Source organism: Lepidochelys kempii, chromosome 2 (assembly GCF_965140265.1).
Source record: "Lepidochelys kempii isolate rLepKem1 chromosome 2, rLepKem1.hap2, whole genome shotgun sequence".
Lineage (NCBI taxonomy): Eukaryota > Metazoa > Chordata > Testudines > Cheloniidae > Lepidochelys > Lepidochelys kempii.
In genome coordinates this window covers 230,352,287-230,365,701 of record NC_133257.1, presented here as the reverse complement: position 1 = coordinate 230,365,701, position 13,415 = coordinate 230,352,287, and the positions used below count along the sequence as shown (strand labels likewise).

Here is a 13,415-nt window from a genome sequence, read left to right as displayed (position 1 = left end):
TGGGTGTCTTGAATTGGTTCATACGTCAGATTAAATGAATTTATGGTCTGCTCAACTGATACCCCAATGAATACTCCATCACTACCCCCAAATTCTAATACCACATGTAGCTTCTGAAACAACAGCAACACACGCAAAACCTCCTTCATCACCAGAGCTTTTCCACCAGATCTTTATTTTGAAGTGTGGGAGTTCACAGGTTGTAATAAACACAACAAAAGAATTTTACATTTTCTAGGGAAAAGAGCCTGCTTAGGTTATACTACAGCCTTTAAGGACTAGGCGCTCAGTACAAGTGGACATGACGTGTACAGGCTTATATGTAGATGGATAGACAGGTAGAATGTGGAGCTCCGCTTCCCCACGTGCTTGTACTCTCTCTCAAATTACCAGTGAGTTATTTTATTAGAGACTCTCCTGCCTTTCCTCTGTTTTTCACTGCTTCATAGCCCCAGTCCACTGCTCCTGCAGTATTGCTAAGCAGGAAATAAATCCTCAGTTTGCTGGTGCTCATGCCTTTCCATCCTATCACAGAATTAAAAATGGTAACATGCCTTTAGGGAAAGAAAAACTGTGGACTCACTGTTCTGAGCAATTGTTTGTAATGACAGAAGGTAACTGGGGAGTGGCAGATAAAATTGTACAAAGGGGAATGGAAGACTAACCTATTCAGAAAAGATTAGATACTTTTTTTTGAGAAAGTAGCAGGGAATATTAGTTCTGATGATCTGGGGAGGTAAGATAACATGGATAAAAATTAGGGCTGTCGATTAATCGCAGTTAACTCACACGATTATCTCAAAAAAATTAACTGCAATTTAAAAAATTAATCGTGATTAATCATGCTGTTAAACAATAGAATACCAGTTGAAATTTATTAAATATTATTGGATTATTTTCAAATATATTCATTTCTATTACAACACAGAATACAAAGTGTACAGTGCTCAGTTTATATTATTTTTATTATAAATACTTGCACTGTAAAAATGATAAAAAAGTAATAGTATTTTTTAATTCACCTCATACAAGTAGTAGTGCAATTTCTATCGTGAAAGTGTAACTTACAAATGTAGATGTTTTTTTGTTACATAACTGAACTCAGAACCAAAACAATGTAAAACTTTAAGGCCTACAAGTCCACTCAGTCCTACTTCTTGTTCAGCCATTTGCTAAGACTAACAAGTTTGTTTACATTTACGGGAGATACTGCTGCCTGCTTCTTATTTACAATGTCACCTGAAAGTGAGAACAGGCATTTGCATGGCACTTTTGTAACTGGCGTTGCAAGGTATTTATGTGCCAGATCTGCTAAACATTTGTATGTCCCTTCATGCTTCAGCCACCATTCTGGAGGACATGCTTCCATGCTGATGATGTTCGTTAAAAAAATAGTGCATTAATTAAATTTGTAAGTGAACTCCTTGGGGGAGAATTGTATGCCCCCTGCTCTGTTTTACCTGCATTCTGCCATATATTTCATGTTATAACAGTCTCGGGTGATGACCCAGCACACATTGTTTGATTTACGAACACTTTCACTTCAAATTTGACAAAATGCAAGAAGATACCAATGTGAAATTTCTAAAGATAGGTACGGCCCTCGACCCAAAGTTTAAGAATCTGAAGTGCCTTCCAAAATCTGAGAGAGACAAGGGGTGGAGCATGCTTTCAGAAGTCTTAAAAGAGCAACACTCCGATGCAGAAACTACAGAACCCAGACCACCAAAAAAATAAAAATAAAAAAAATCAATCTTCTGCTGGTGGCATCTGACTCAGATGATGAAAATTAACATGCATCAGTCCACTCTGCTTTGGATTGTTATCGAGCTGAACCCGTCATCAGCCTCGATGCATATCTTCTGGAATGGTGTTTGAAGCATGAAGGAACATATGAATCTTTAGCGCATCTGGCACATAACTTCTTGTGATGTTGGTTGTAAAAGTGCCATGTGAACGCCTGTTCTCACTTTGAAGTGACATTGTAAACAAGAAGCAGGCAGCATTATCTCCTGCAAAAGTAACCAAACTTGTTTGTCTGAGCGATTGACTGAAGTAGGACTGAGTGGACTTGTAGGCTCTAAAGTTTTACATTGTTTTATTTTTAAATGCAGTTGGGATTTTTGGTACATAATTCAACATTTGTAAGTTCAACTTACATGATAAAGATATTGCACGACAGTACTTGTATTAAGTGAATTGAAATATACTATTTCTTTTGTTTTTTACAGTGCAAATACTTGTATTCAAAAATAAATATAAAGCGAGCACTGTACACTTTGTATTCTGTATTGTAATTGAAATCAATATATTTGAAAATGTAGAAAACTTCCAAAAGTATTTAAATAAATGGTATTCTATTATTGTTTAACAGTGCAATTATCCGTGATGAATTTTTTAAATCGCTGGGCAGCCCTAATAAAAATATTAGGTGGTTCTTTGTATGATTAACAAAAGTAAGTGCCAGCTTCTGCAAAAGCTGAGACTTAAAAAGAGGAAGGCTATAAATTGGCAGGACTTAAACTTCCCGTTCCTTTCTCTGGACTCTGTGAAGATCTGGAGGATGAAAGACAGAAAATTATTAAAAAAATGTAGAAACAAACTGAATATAGAAAGATGTGTTTTATGGACAGTTGCAAAATGAATGTGTGGTCTCAGACCAGATTCTACTGGAATCCCCAGCAAGTAGAAAAGCTTTGTACATCTCCACCAGCACAAAGCAGCATATTAGGACACAGCAAAGCTAGGGCTCATTCTCTCAGTTCCCAGCTCTGTCCCTTATATGTGACATTCTGCAAACTACAGGCTATATTTTAGCCACTTGTAATGATACTTGCTTCAAAGGGGTTGTCAAGGTTCCTTTCCCACTCTGAACTCTAGGGTACAGATGTGGGGACGTGCATGAAACCCCCCCTAAGCTTATTTTTACCAGCTTAGGTTAAAACTCCCCCAAGGTACAAACTATTTTACCTTTTGTCCCTGGACTTTATTGCTGCCACCACCAAGCGTCTAACAAATATATAACAGGGAAAGAGCCCGCTTGGAAACGTCTTTCCCCCCAAAATACCCCCAAGCCCTACACCCCTTTTCCTGGGGAAGGCTTCATGAAAATCCTCACCAATTTGCATAGTTGAACACAGACCCAAACCCTTGGATCTTAAGAACAAGGCAAAAGCAATCAGGTTCTTAAAAGAAGAATTTTAATTGAAGAAAAAGTAAAAGAATCACCTCTGTAAAATCAGGATGGTAAATACCTTACAGGGTAATCAGATTCAAAACATAGAGAATCCCTCTAGGCTAAACCTTAAGTTACAAAAAGACACAAAAACAGGAATATACGTTCCATTCAGCACAACTTATTTTTATCAGCCATTTAACCAAAACAGAATCCAATGCATATCTAACTAGATTGCTTACTGACTTTTTACAGGAGTTCAAACCTGCATTCCTGCTCTGGTCCTGGCAAAAGCAACACATAGACAGAGCGAACCCTTTGTTTCCCCCCCTCCAGCTTTGAAAGTATCTTGTCTCCTCATTGGTCATTTTGGTCAGGTGCCAGCGAGGTTGTCTTAGCTTCTTAACCCTTTACAGGTGAAAGGGTTTTTCCTCTGGCGAGGAAGGATTTAAAGGTGTTTACCCTTCCCTTTGTATTTATGACAGGGGTGTTGGGAAGCTTAGTTAATGTTTGTAAAAGTGCATTGAGATCCGCACATAGAAGGGGCTAATTCTGTGCAAATACTATCATGGACTTCTCAAGCAAGAATAGAGTACCTGTAGTGAGCTGATGGGCCTAGTCAAATCCTCAGCGTGGAATTCCAGGCCAGACACTGGAAAGGATGAGGAACATTTGATATTGCATTCTTTGCAGCCAACACATCACACTGCCCTCTAGTAATGGCCACCTTGGCACGTGGTCTGTGCCAGTATTTCTCAATGACCAGTCTGTTGACTGGCACCGGGCCCTGAGATCTTCCTGACACAGTTTAGGAAGGCAGCAAGCTAGTCCCCAGTATCAAAAAGGTTGAGAAACACTGTTCTATGCCACCAGCATCTCTGAGGGTAGCTCCATTGTGTTTTCTTCTCTACCAAGGATAAAGACACACATCCTATGGATGCAGTTTATGACACTTCATATATAGAATGTGGTTAACTCAGCTGAGGTTCCATATTTATGAAATCAGTGAGTGTTTACAGTGGTTTTAGATCAAGCCCACATTTACATAAATCATACCCTTTTTTTCCTGGCTACACAACTCCCATCATGCAGCACCTACAGAAAGGGATTCCTGCACCTTTTCTACTGAGCCAGAATTTCACCACAGTGATTGCCCAGCATGGAACCATCCCATCTGCCCTTTCTACCCCTCAACTTATTCTGCCTTTCCCAATTACACATGTATATCTGATACCATAATATGAATATTTTTTTTCTGCCACACTTACCTTGTATTCTGAAAATCTTCATCACAGAATACATGTTCTTAGTAAGTGTTACTGCATTCATGAGATTTTAATTTTTCCCATTGACACTCATGTACTCATTGTTTAAAATATGCACCTTACTTCCAGTTTGAATTTGCCTAGCTTCCAGTCAGGAGCATCTTCAATATTGGGACATATGTAAAGTTAAACAGGTGAGCAAGTGTTGGCATGATCAAGGCCTATATGCTGAACATGTCCAACTTATGTTCTGTAAAGTGTTGTGGAAACTTACAGCACTAAACGCATGTTTTAAAAAACACAACATAAGGTGCTATGTCTGCCAGCCAACCTGATAAATGTCTATATCCTTTTTAAAAATGTGAACTACATAAAAAATGTTCCTATTTACAAGGCATAATAAAAATGCAAAACCTTTACAAACTATCTTTTAATGCTTATTTTACAAAACTACAGCAAAAGGTAAAGCAATGTACACTTTGCTTTCAGCCATTCATCTCCAGAGGGATACATTTTAATTCAAACATGATTGAAATTTCACAAAAGGAATAAACATTAGATTATATGACATTTCTTGAAGCTAAGACTTCAAGACCTATGAAGCGTTTTATTGTTTACATATTACAAAAAGCAGAATGCAGAACTGAAAGAACAGCAAGCATGGGCCTGATCTAGTGTTCTGGAAAGTCAGTCGAAAGAATCCCATTGACTTCAGTGGATCAAGCCCTATAAGAGAACATGTTGAGTAGCTGTTGTGAGGTCATCTGAACTGAAGTTATACAACAAAAAAAGTCTCTTTTTATATGCTGAAGTGAAATACAATGACACCAGCACGGAGTGCTGGAACTCTGGAGTGAGATGTGCAGGATTCCAATAGAACTAGACAGTTGCTTTTCTGAGTGCTTTGAAGAGTCTGTAATGATTATTCTCACAATCAGCATGATGAGCTTGGCTCTTTTCATGCTTGATAAGGATACAGGCGACATGTAGAGACAGTGGAATAGTTTTGAATGTTTTTCACATGGCTTGAAGTCATATTTGGTTCTTTTACGTGACTGCATTTATTAAATAGCCTCTCACAGAACTATTCTTCTACAAGTAGATCCAGAATCTTGCAAAACTGTGGAAGGAATGTATGTAACACACAAATGTGGTCTCTGCAAAATGCACTACAATTTTAACCGGACAAAACAGCTTTGTCTTAAGGGTTCAGGTAGTCCAGATGCATTAATTTTTTATCAAAATCATTTTTATTTTGTGAATCAAAGCATGGCTTGTTCATTCTGCTCAATGTCGGCCACAAGATACTTTGTGTCACTAGTTGCAGGAACAGCATCTCTATTGCAATAAAGAGTGTTGTCAAAGCGGACATCTGTTGGTAGCTGGTTGTGTCTTTTTTTGTAGAAAAAATAGGTTGCAAGACCAGCTCCGACTAGAATGAGAAGGACAAGAATAACTACCATCCCACTTAAGTGGTGTGCAGGAACAGCTTCATCTGTTTTCGGTCCTGTAAATGAATGCAAAGCAATTACTCAGGATCCTAAGGATTATGATGATATATATTAGGGTCTGACAATGGGTCTGATTTCCGAAAGTTCTGAGCACCTATAACTCCAAGTCAATGTAAGCTGTGGAGAATCAACAGAAAATCAGGCCCAATGACCTTATTTTTGAAGACAGAGGTTTATGGCTGCACGTCATTACAGTTTACAGATAACTTCTGTCGCGCTAGTCACAAAATATATCATACAGAGGTCCAGTCAAAACACAATTAAATACCTTAATTCAAAATGAAATTGAGTTTGAAGGGAGAGTGCTGCTTTTTAGTCAGGTTGGAGATATAATAATCACAATAATACATTTCAAATAAACATCCACACAGCTGGGTATCAAATAGTAATTTTCTCAGAAAATAAAATAAATATTCAAAAAAGAACTAGATAGATTCATGGAAGACAGGTCCATCAATGGCTATTAGCCAGGATGGGCAGGGATGGTATCTCTAGCTTCTGTTTACCAGAAGCTGGGAATGAGCGACAGGGAATGGATGACCTGTTCTGTTCATTCCCTCTGGGGCACCTGGCACTGGCCACTGTCGGAAGACAGGATACTGGGCTAGGATACTTGACCTTTGGTCTGACCCACTATGGCCGTTCTTATGTTCTTAAATTTATTACCTGATTTGGGTCTCTCTTTAATTTGCTTATAAGAAATCAGTCCTACCTTTATTGTCTGATGGCTTCTCAGTTGGTTCAACTTCAGTAACTTTCAAATTAAAAAAAAAGATATTCATAGTCTTTAAGTCTCCATTTTACACCAGATTGTACAGTCACACAGAGTAAATAAATCCTGTTTGAAGAATTACTATGTTGGGCACTCTGCATTTTAAAATAAAGTAAAATAATGGAGATGAAAAATACCTGACAACACCTTTAATTTAATCTAAATGAATCATCTACCCAAATCAAGCAAAACATTCCAGTTAAAAATTAGATCCAGGAAAAAAAATTATATTTGTTTTTTTTTTTTTGCATGAAAAAAATGTTACCAGTTGTTTTGGGATGATTTCACACCTTCAGAATGTCAAGCCTTCATGACATTTTGAGAAGCTGAAGATTTTTCACACTGAAGTATGGGGAAAACTGAAAATTCATATTTGCATTTTTAAGTCTAGGACGCCAAGATCAAGGGGGCAACAGAAAAACAGACTGGGTCACAATTCCCCTCTTCCTTCCATTAAGTCCTAGGCACATTCTCCCATCTACTTTCCTCAGAGTTACATACATCTTAGTATCCTTCCACTGCTGCTTCTCAGCAGTATCTCCTTCCTCCCTTTCAGCAGTAGCTCTGTCATTCTGGGTCCTCTCACCCCCGGTTAACTTCCGCTCAAGTTCTTCCCCTCACATCCCACCTGCAACTCCTCTGTTTTGGCTCCTCCTCCTCCCTAAACCCTTCTGGTTGTACCCTCTCCACCTCCCTACCAACAGAGCCTGGTTTGATTAGTGCCTGCTCGTCTAAGGCACTAAGGATAAGGGTGATAGGAGCCCGGGACTCCTGAGTTCCACTCCATCTCTTTCAGCAATTGCCCTTAAATGGGAGTTTCAATGGGATTTCGATGGGAGTAGGATCAGAATATCTACCACAAACATAGGCAAGTACAGAATATGCAATGCAAAGGATTTTATAGCATAAATATTAGTCATTGTTAATAACCCATTGTACTGAGTATATCACTTACTCTTTGGTATTTTACAAATAAATCTTTTGTCAGCAGAGCAGAAATAGCTTCTCCAGCCCCCATCTGAGGCATCCATGTCAACACAATGTTCATGATAACCATCCGTAGGTTCTCTTTCTTTCCAGTTTACAAACTCTACTGCACTGTTGTCTCCCCATGTCCATTCTCCTAAAGTTAAAATGAAAAATACAGAACAACAAATGGCAGGTTAAGGATCACTCATTTCTAGAGATTAAAACAATATCATATGATTTCTATGGCACCTGTCACTGTTGTATCTGAGCAGTGAATTCATTAATTTATTAAATCAATACATTAACATTTTATAGGACTCCGTTTTCTCTCTCCTTCCAGGCAGACACAACTGAGAATGCCTTATGTCTGTGAGGTTTCACCTGGACACTGCTAGCTGCATTGTCCTAGAGGAGCGCAGCTGCCTCAGTGAACTGGGAATGGAATGGCCAGGCCCACTGAGCCTTGAAGACTAAGGGCTTGTCTACACTTGCGAGTTAGGGCACATTAAAGCAGCCCCAGGCACCCTAGTTCACTACCCGTCCACACTGGCAAGGTATGTAGAGCGCTCTGACTCCACGGCTAGAGCGCTCCTGGTACTCCACCTTGGCGAGAATATTAACGCTTGCTGCACCTTGGCTGAAACACCCGGGCGTCAGTGTGAACAAGGTGTTGCATTACTGCATTCTGATCAGCCTCTGGAAACATCCCATAATCCCCTTAAGTCAAGTGGCCACTCTTCTCATTGTTTTGAACTCGCTGCAGGAATGCGGATATGCCCTTTGAAAACTCCATTTCTAACAGCCGGCTGCTTATCTGCTCCGAGACGAAGCAAGCCACTCATGTGGAGTTCTGTGTGTGAGAGGGGCGGGGGGGTGGGGGGAGTCTGCTGGTGTCTGAACTTACAAGACAGCATGCTGACATGCTCTCAGCTCCCCCAAAACCCACTCTCTCTCTCCCCCACATACACACCACACACTCCACTCCACCCCACCCCACCCCCATTTGAAAAGCACTGTGGCTATTGCAAGAACTGCTAATGTGGCCAAGCCAGTGCGCTTGCAGCTGTCAGTGTGGACAGACTGCAGCGCTTTCCCTACTGCGCTCTATGAAGGCTGGTTTAACTCAAAAGCGCTCTGCATCTGAAAGTGTAACCATGCCCGAAGACCAGGACTTTGAACTCGCACCAGAATTTGCACTGGGAGCCAGCATAGTGGGTGGAGCACCACAATGTATTCTCTGTGGTCATTCAGATGCAAGGATCTCAAGCAGCCCCTGCATTAGAGCCAAGACTGGAAATCAGCTCCCTTACAAGGTCTGGCTCGGTTCGTTTATTCTGCCTGATTGTATCAGGACGACTTAAAAAATACACCTATTGATCTCTGCTCTTCCCTTACTCAGGCACGGCCAGCAGGACTAGGTGCTACTTCCTGTGTCTCAAGGATGAAGGGAATCCCAGTGCCCAGACTTGGAGCTAGATGGAAAATGAAAATCAATTTGTTTTCATTAATGGAAATTTTCAAGTTTTCAGCAAATTAAAAACCAAAATAATTTCACTGAAAACTCATCTTTTTGCCAAAACTTGTGACTGAAAACTGAACAGTTCGATTCAGAAATGCTCTTGCAGTGCCTCATGGGAGCTGCAGTGCCTCATGGGAGCTGTAGTTCCAGTGCCTCGGACTCGGAAAGTCTAGTACCAGCAACTGTGCTGAAACCATCCAATGGGCCCAAAAGGTGTACATCGGTAAGGAGGCATGTTCCTGCCTATTTTCTGCACCACCCAGGATCAACCAGCCAGCAAGGAGCAGAATGCTCACTTCACACTGCAGTGGAATTAATGGTATACCAAAGGCTGCTGTTACATATGCTCTCCGAGGCTTCTGAAGGTATTGCATCTAGCTCAAACAAAATACCAGCAAGAGCAGTGGCTGCTACAGAAACCCTCCTCGTATCCCCGCCCCATAACAGGCTGTGGCTTCATAGGCACAAACCAGCATTACAATGCTAACCAATAAATACAGAAATATATTTCTTTAAAAGACTATAGCAGACTTTTCAGATCTTCCTCTTGGGGAATAAATACTTAACACTATAAGATTTCTTCAAAAACTGAGGTGCTGTGAAGTTTGGTTAAATGTCAAGGGAATGAAAGAAAAGTGTGAAATGAAATAAATTGGATGAAATACTGTAGGCGTGTAATATTTTCTATTTCCAAGAGAGAGACGGGGATGTAAAACGTGCAGTCACCTTTCTGAATCATTTCTCCTTTTTGTGTACTATAACTGAAAAATATTAAACATTTGACATCAGATTTCCATCTTCTGTTTGAGTACTTATTTGTAAATAACTATTGAAAGTTAAATAATTACCATCCACATTCTTGTACATTCCTATCCAAAACTGTCTTGAGTCACTTGCAAATACATCCAAGTGGTGCAAGAGAAAATTCATTTCAACCCTATTTTCTATGGAAACCAAAGAGGCTCCTGCAAAACATAAATTAATAAAGAAGCATAATTTAAGCATGTTTCACCATAGAAAATGATCTGCCCCTTGAAACAATCATGATGACATTTTCTTAACCCTTTTGATACATTTAAAATAGCGATAGACTGTAATTAATTTTTGTCACTGAAGTCCATCAGAGCTCCAGAAACAGATCAGTAACAGCCCTTGCAGTTTGCTCTTTAGAGGAAAACATCCTTTTCTTTGAGCTGCTATGCTGGTTATCTCCAGGCAATACATATCTTATATTAGTTTTAGCACATTTGCCAAATATGCTGTATTTGTATGCTCCATTTTTGCAATTAACCCCAATCCTTCCCTGTTGTTTAATGTGCCAGAGACAACACAATTAGAAAAATGCAGCTTTTTTTTTTAATATATATATATATATATATATATATATATATATTCCCTCTTGCACTGGGGATAAAAAAAAAAAAAACAAGAAAGAAGAGAGAAGCTGTTTTGGGAAATAAGAAATATCATCATACGCCAGTTAAGGGGATGATCTTATTACCACCATAGTCCCTGTTTCCTCAATACTGATATCCTGTTGTATTAATGTAGATGGAATAAGTGGGGCCTAAGAATCAAAGGTATTAACGTGATCTTGCACTGTCCAACATTAAACAGAGCTAAACAAGGTCTAGTATATAGAGTCCTCAGACTCCTTAGTACCTTGGCAAACACATCATTAAAATATTTTAACCTTTTATTAAAGATACAGAAAACAAGAAGGGGAAAGGTTAAAGCATGCGAAATGTAAAGTATTAAGTAAGTCTTCCATTTTAACCATATCGCATGTTACCCTTCCCTCTAGGTGGAGAGAGTTTTTAAAAAGAACTGCCCTCCCCCATCATCTGACAGTCTCTTGGATGGTATTAAAAATGGTAATAACTTCTTTTTGGGGAAAAGAGAAAAAGTTAGTTGAAATGGGCGGGGCTCTTGTTAAAGTCTAATTCTGTTTCCTAGAAGACAAAACAAAAGGGTGAAGGAAAGAACAGCTAAAACAGAAAATACTGTTTATGTATCTGATGTTGACTCTCACTTGCAACTTCACTACTGGAAAAACACAGGCATAACACATGGTCTTATCAGCCACTCTGAGACCTGGCAAACTTGTACCACTATTGGACTGCCCAGAGCATTGCATTTGCATTTGCATGTTGCAAAATATGCAGTCTTTGCTGGCTAAGCCAGATCCTTATTAAGCAGAAGGAAAATGGAGAGAGAGAGAAAAAGAAATAAGGTGGGGAAGGAAAAGGACACATGGGGGGTGGAGACACAGTGTCACATCTCAGGTCGTGGCTGGGATGTCGCTAAAGCTGGTAGAAGTGACCCAGTGTCATGTGGGTCCCTCTGTCTGACCTGGTCTGATGAAGGTCTCCCTCAGGATGTCAAAACTACATTGGAGGCCTGGTAACTCCAAGGATCCCAGGAGACGATGTGGGTGGCAGACATGATGGTAAAGTTTGCTCCTTCCCCTTCTCTAATCTTTCAGACAGACAGCATAGTGGTAGCCAGCTTTTCCCAGAAAAGTTTCTTTTTGAGGACCACAAAAGGGAGCACTGGGTGGAATAGCCCATCCCCTTATTATTTTATCCACCAATTAGGCCTAATAACCAACATGCTAGTTTTGGTTAATTGATTTTCAGTCCCACATGTCTCTTATTTACCAGGCATCATCTCAACACAGTCCTAGAATTGTACCAGTAAGCCTTTTTGTTTGGACTAATTTAGTCTGTCTCCCTCTTGTACCCTTTCCCATTCGCATTTATTGTCATAGGTTGTTGTGATATTTTATAAACTTTTACTCACTTCTTACAGTTGAGCTCACAATTAGGGTAAATTTGTAGGCCCAATTATTACAAGAGATCAGCACTAGGTTCTTTTCCTTTTATGGTGGATTTGCCACACTAGGGTGCCAACATCTGTTTAAGAAGTATTAAACTGAGACCACCAACTCATTTTACAGAGTCCACATAAAATCCTGGGTTGTGGCTAACAATAAAGTCTCCCCTTCTTGAAGTGCTCTGTTCATTAGGGCTTTAACAGAATAAAATATCAAGAACCTCTCTCATTTTGGCACAGACCAGGAACTCCTTTTACAGTCATTAAATTGAAACAAGTAAAAGGAAACCAAGAGGGTCCAAAACACGACTTCCTTTTCCCAGGTACTGGAGCAAGAGCCCTTGCAGACCTGCATCTTGAACTCCCAGCTTCCTTCCTTTGGAAAGTCAGCGGATTAAACTCCTACTGCTAAATTAATTGACAGGATACCAAATGCCACCTGATAAGTAAACAAAATCTCTTAATCCTTGTTGATCCTGGTTCCTCCTGATACAGGTTCAGGGTAGTGGCTTTTATTTCCAGGGACCAGGATGCTGTTAGCCCATATGTGTTCCCTCCTCAAACCCCGAATGGCCAGTGCACCATGTCTCACCACCAAACAGTAATCACATAGCAACTAATTTCAGGTTTCAGAGTAGCAGTTGTGTTAGTCTGTATCCCCAAAAAGAAAAGGAGTACTTGTGGCACCTTAGAGACTAACAAATTTATTTGAGCATAAGCTTTTGTGAGCTACAGCTCACTTCATCGGATGCATGCAGTGGAAAATACAGTGGGGAGATTTTATATACACAGAGAACATGAAACAATGTAACGAGAGTGATCAGGTAACGTGAGCTATTACCAGCAGGAGAGATGGAAGTGGATGTGTCATTACACAAAGTAAAACTATTTCCCCATGTTTATTTCCCCACCCCCCACCCCCGCCGCCACTGTTCCTCACACGTTCTCGTCAACTGCTAGAAATGGCCCACTTTGATTATCACTACAAAAGGTTTTTTTTCTCTCCTGCTGGTAATAGCTCACCTTACCTGATCACTCTCCTTAAAGTGTGTATGTGTGTAATGTGTGTAAAGTGTGTAACGCCCATTGTTTCATGTTCTCTGTGTATATAAAATCTCTCCACTGTATTTTCCACTGCATGTACCCGATGAAGCGAGCTGTAGCTCATGAAAGCTTATGCTCAAATAAATTTGTTAGTCTCTAAGGTGCCACAAGTACTCCTTTTCTTTCAACTAATTTCATTCACTCTCAACCTTTGCCAGGTTCAGACCAGTGGCCTTGTGACAAGTGAGAGTAGCCTTAGGCTGACTCACCACTCTGAGTATTTGGGAAGCATCCCCACATGGAGCAAATTAGGGAGATAATTATT

The 13,415-nt window shown here is 40.0% G+C and overlaps 1 protein-coding gene across 1 annotated transcript in view; it reads right to left on the bottom strand.

Annotated features, from left to right (window-relative positions):
* Positions 1-4,931: 4,931 nt before the first annotated feature.
* Positions 4,932-13,415, bottom strand: part of LOC140907676 (macrophage mannose receptor 1-like) — a 56,172-nt gene continuing 47,688 nt past the window's right edge. The window contains exons 27-30 of the mRNA XM_073334153.1: positions 10,060-10,176; positions 7,679-7,846; positions 6,664-6,705; positions 4,932-5,947 (exon numbers count right to left, since the gene is read on the bottom strand). Of these exons, the coding sequence (XP_073190254.1) occupies positions 5,703-5,947; positions 6,664-6,705; positions 7,679-7,846; positions 10,060-10,176 (572 nt within the window). The 3' untranslated portion in view covers positions 4,932-5,702. The remainder of the gene's footprint in view (positions 5,948-6,663; positions 6,706-7,678; positions 7,847-10,059; positions 10,177-13,415) is intronic.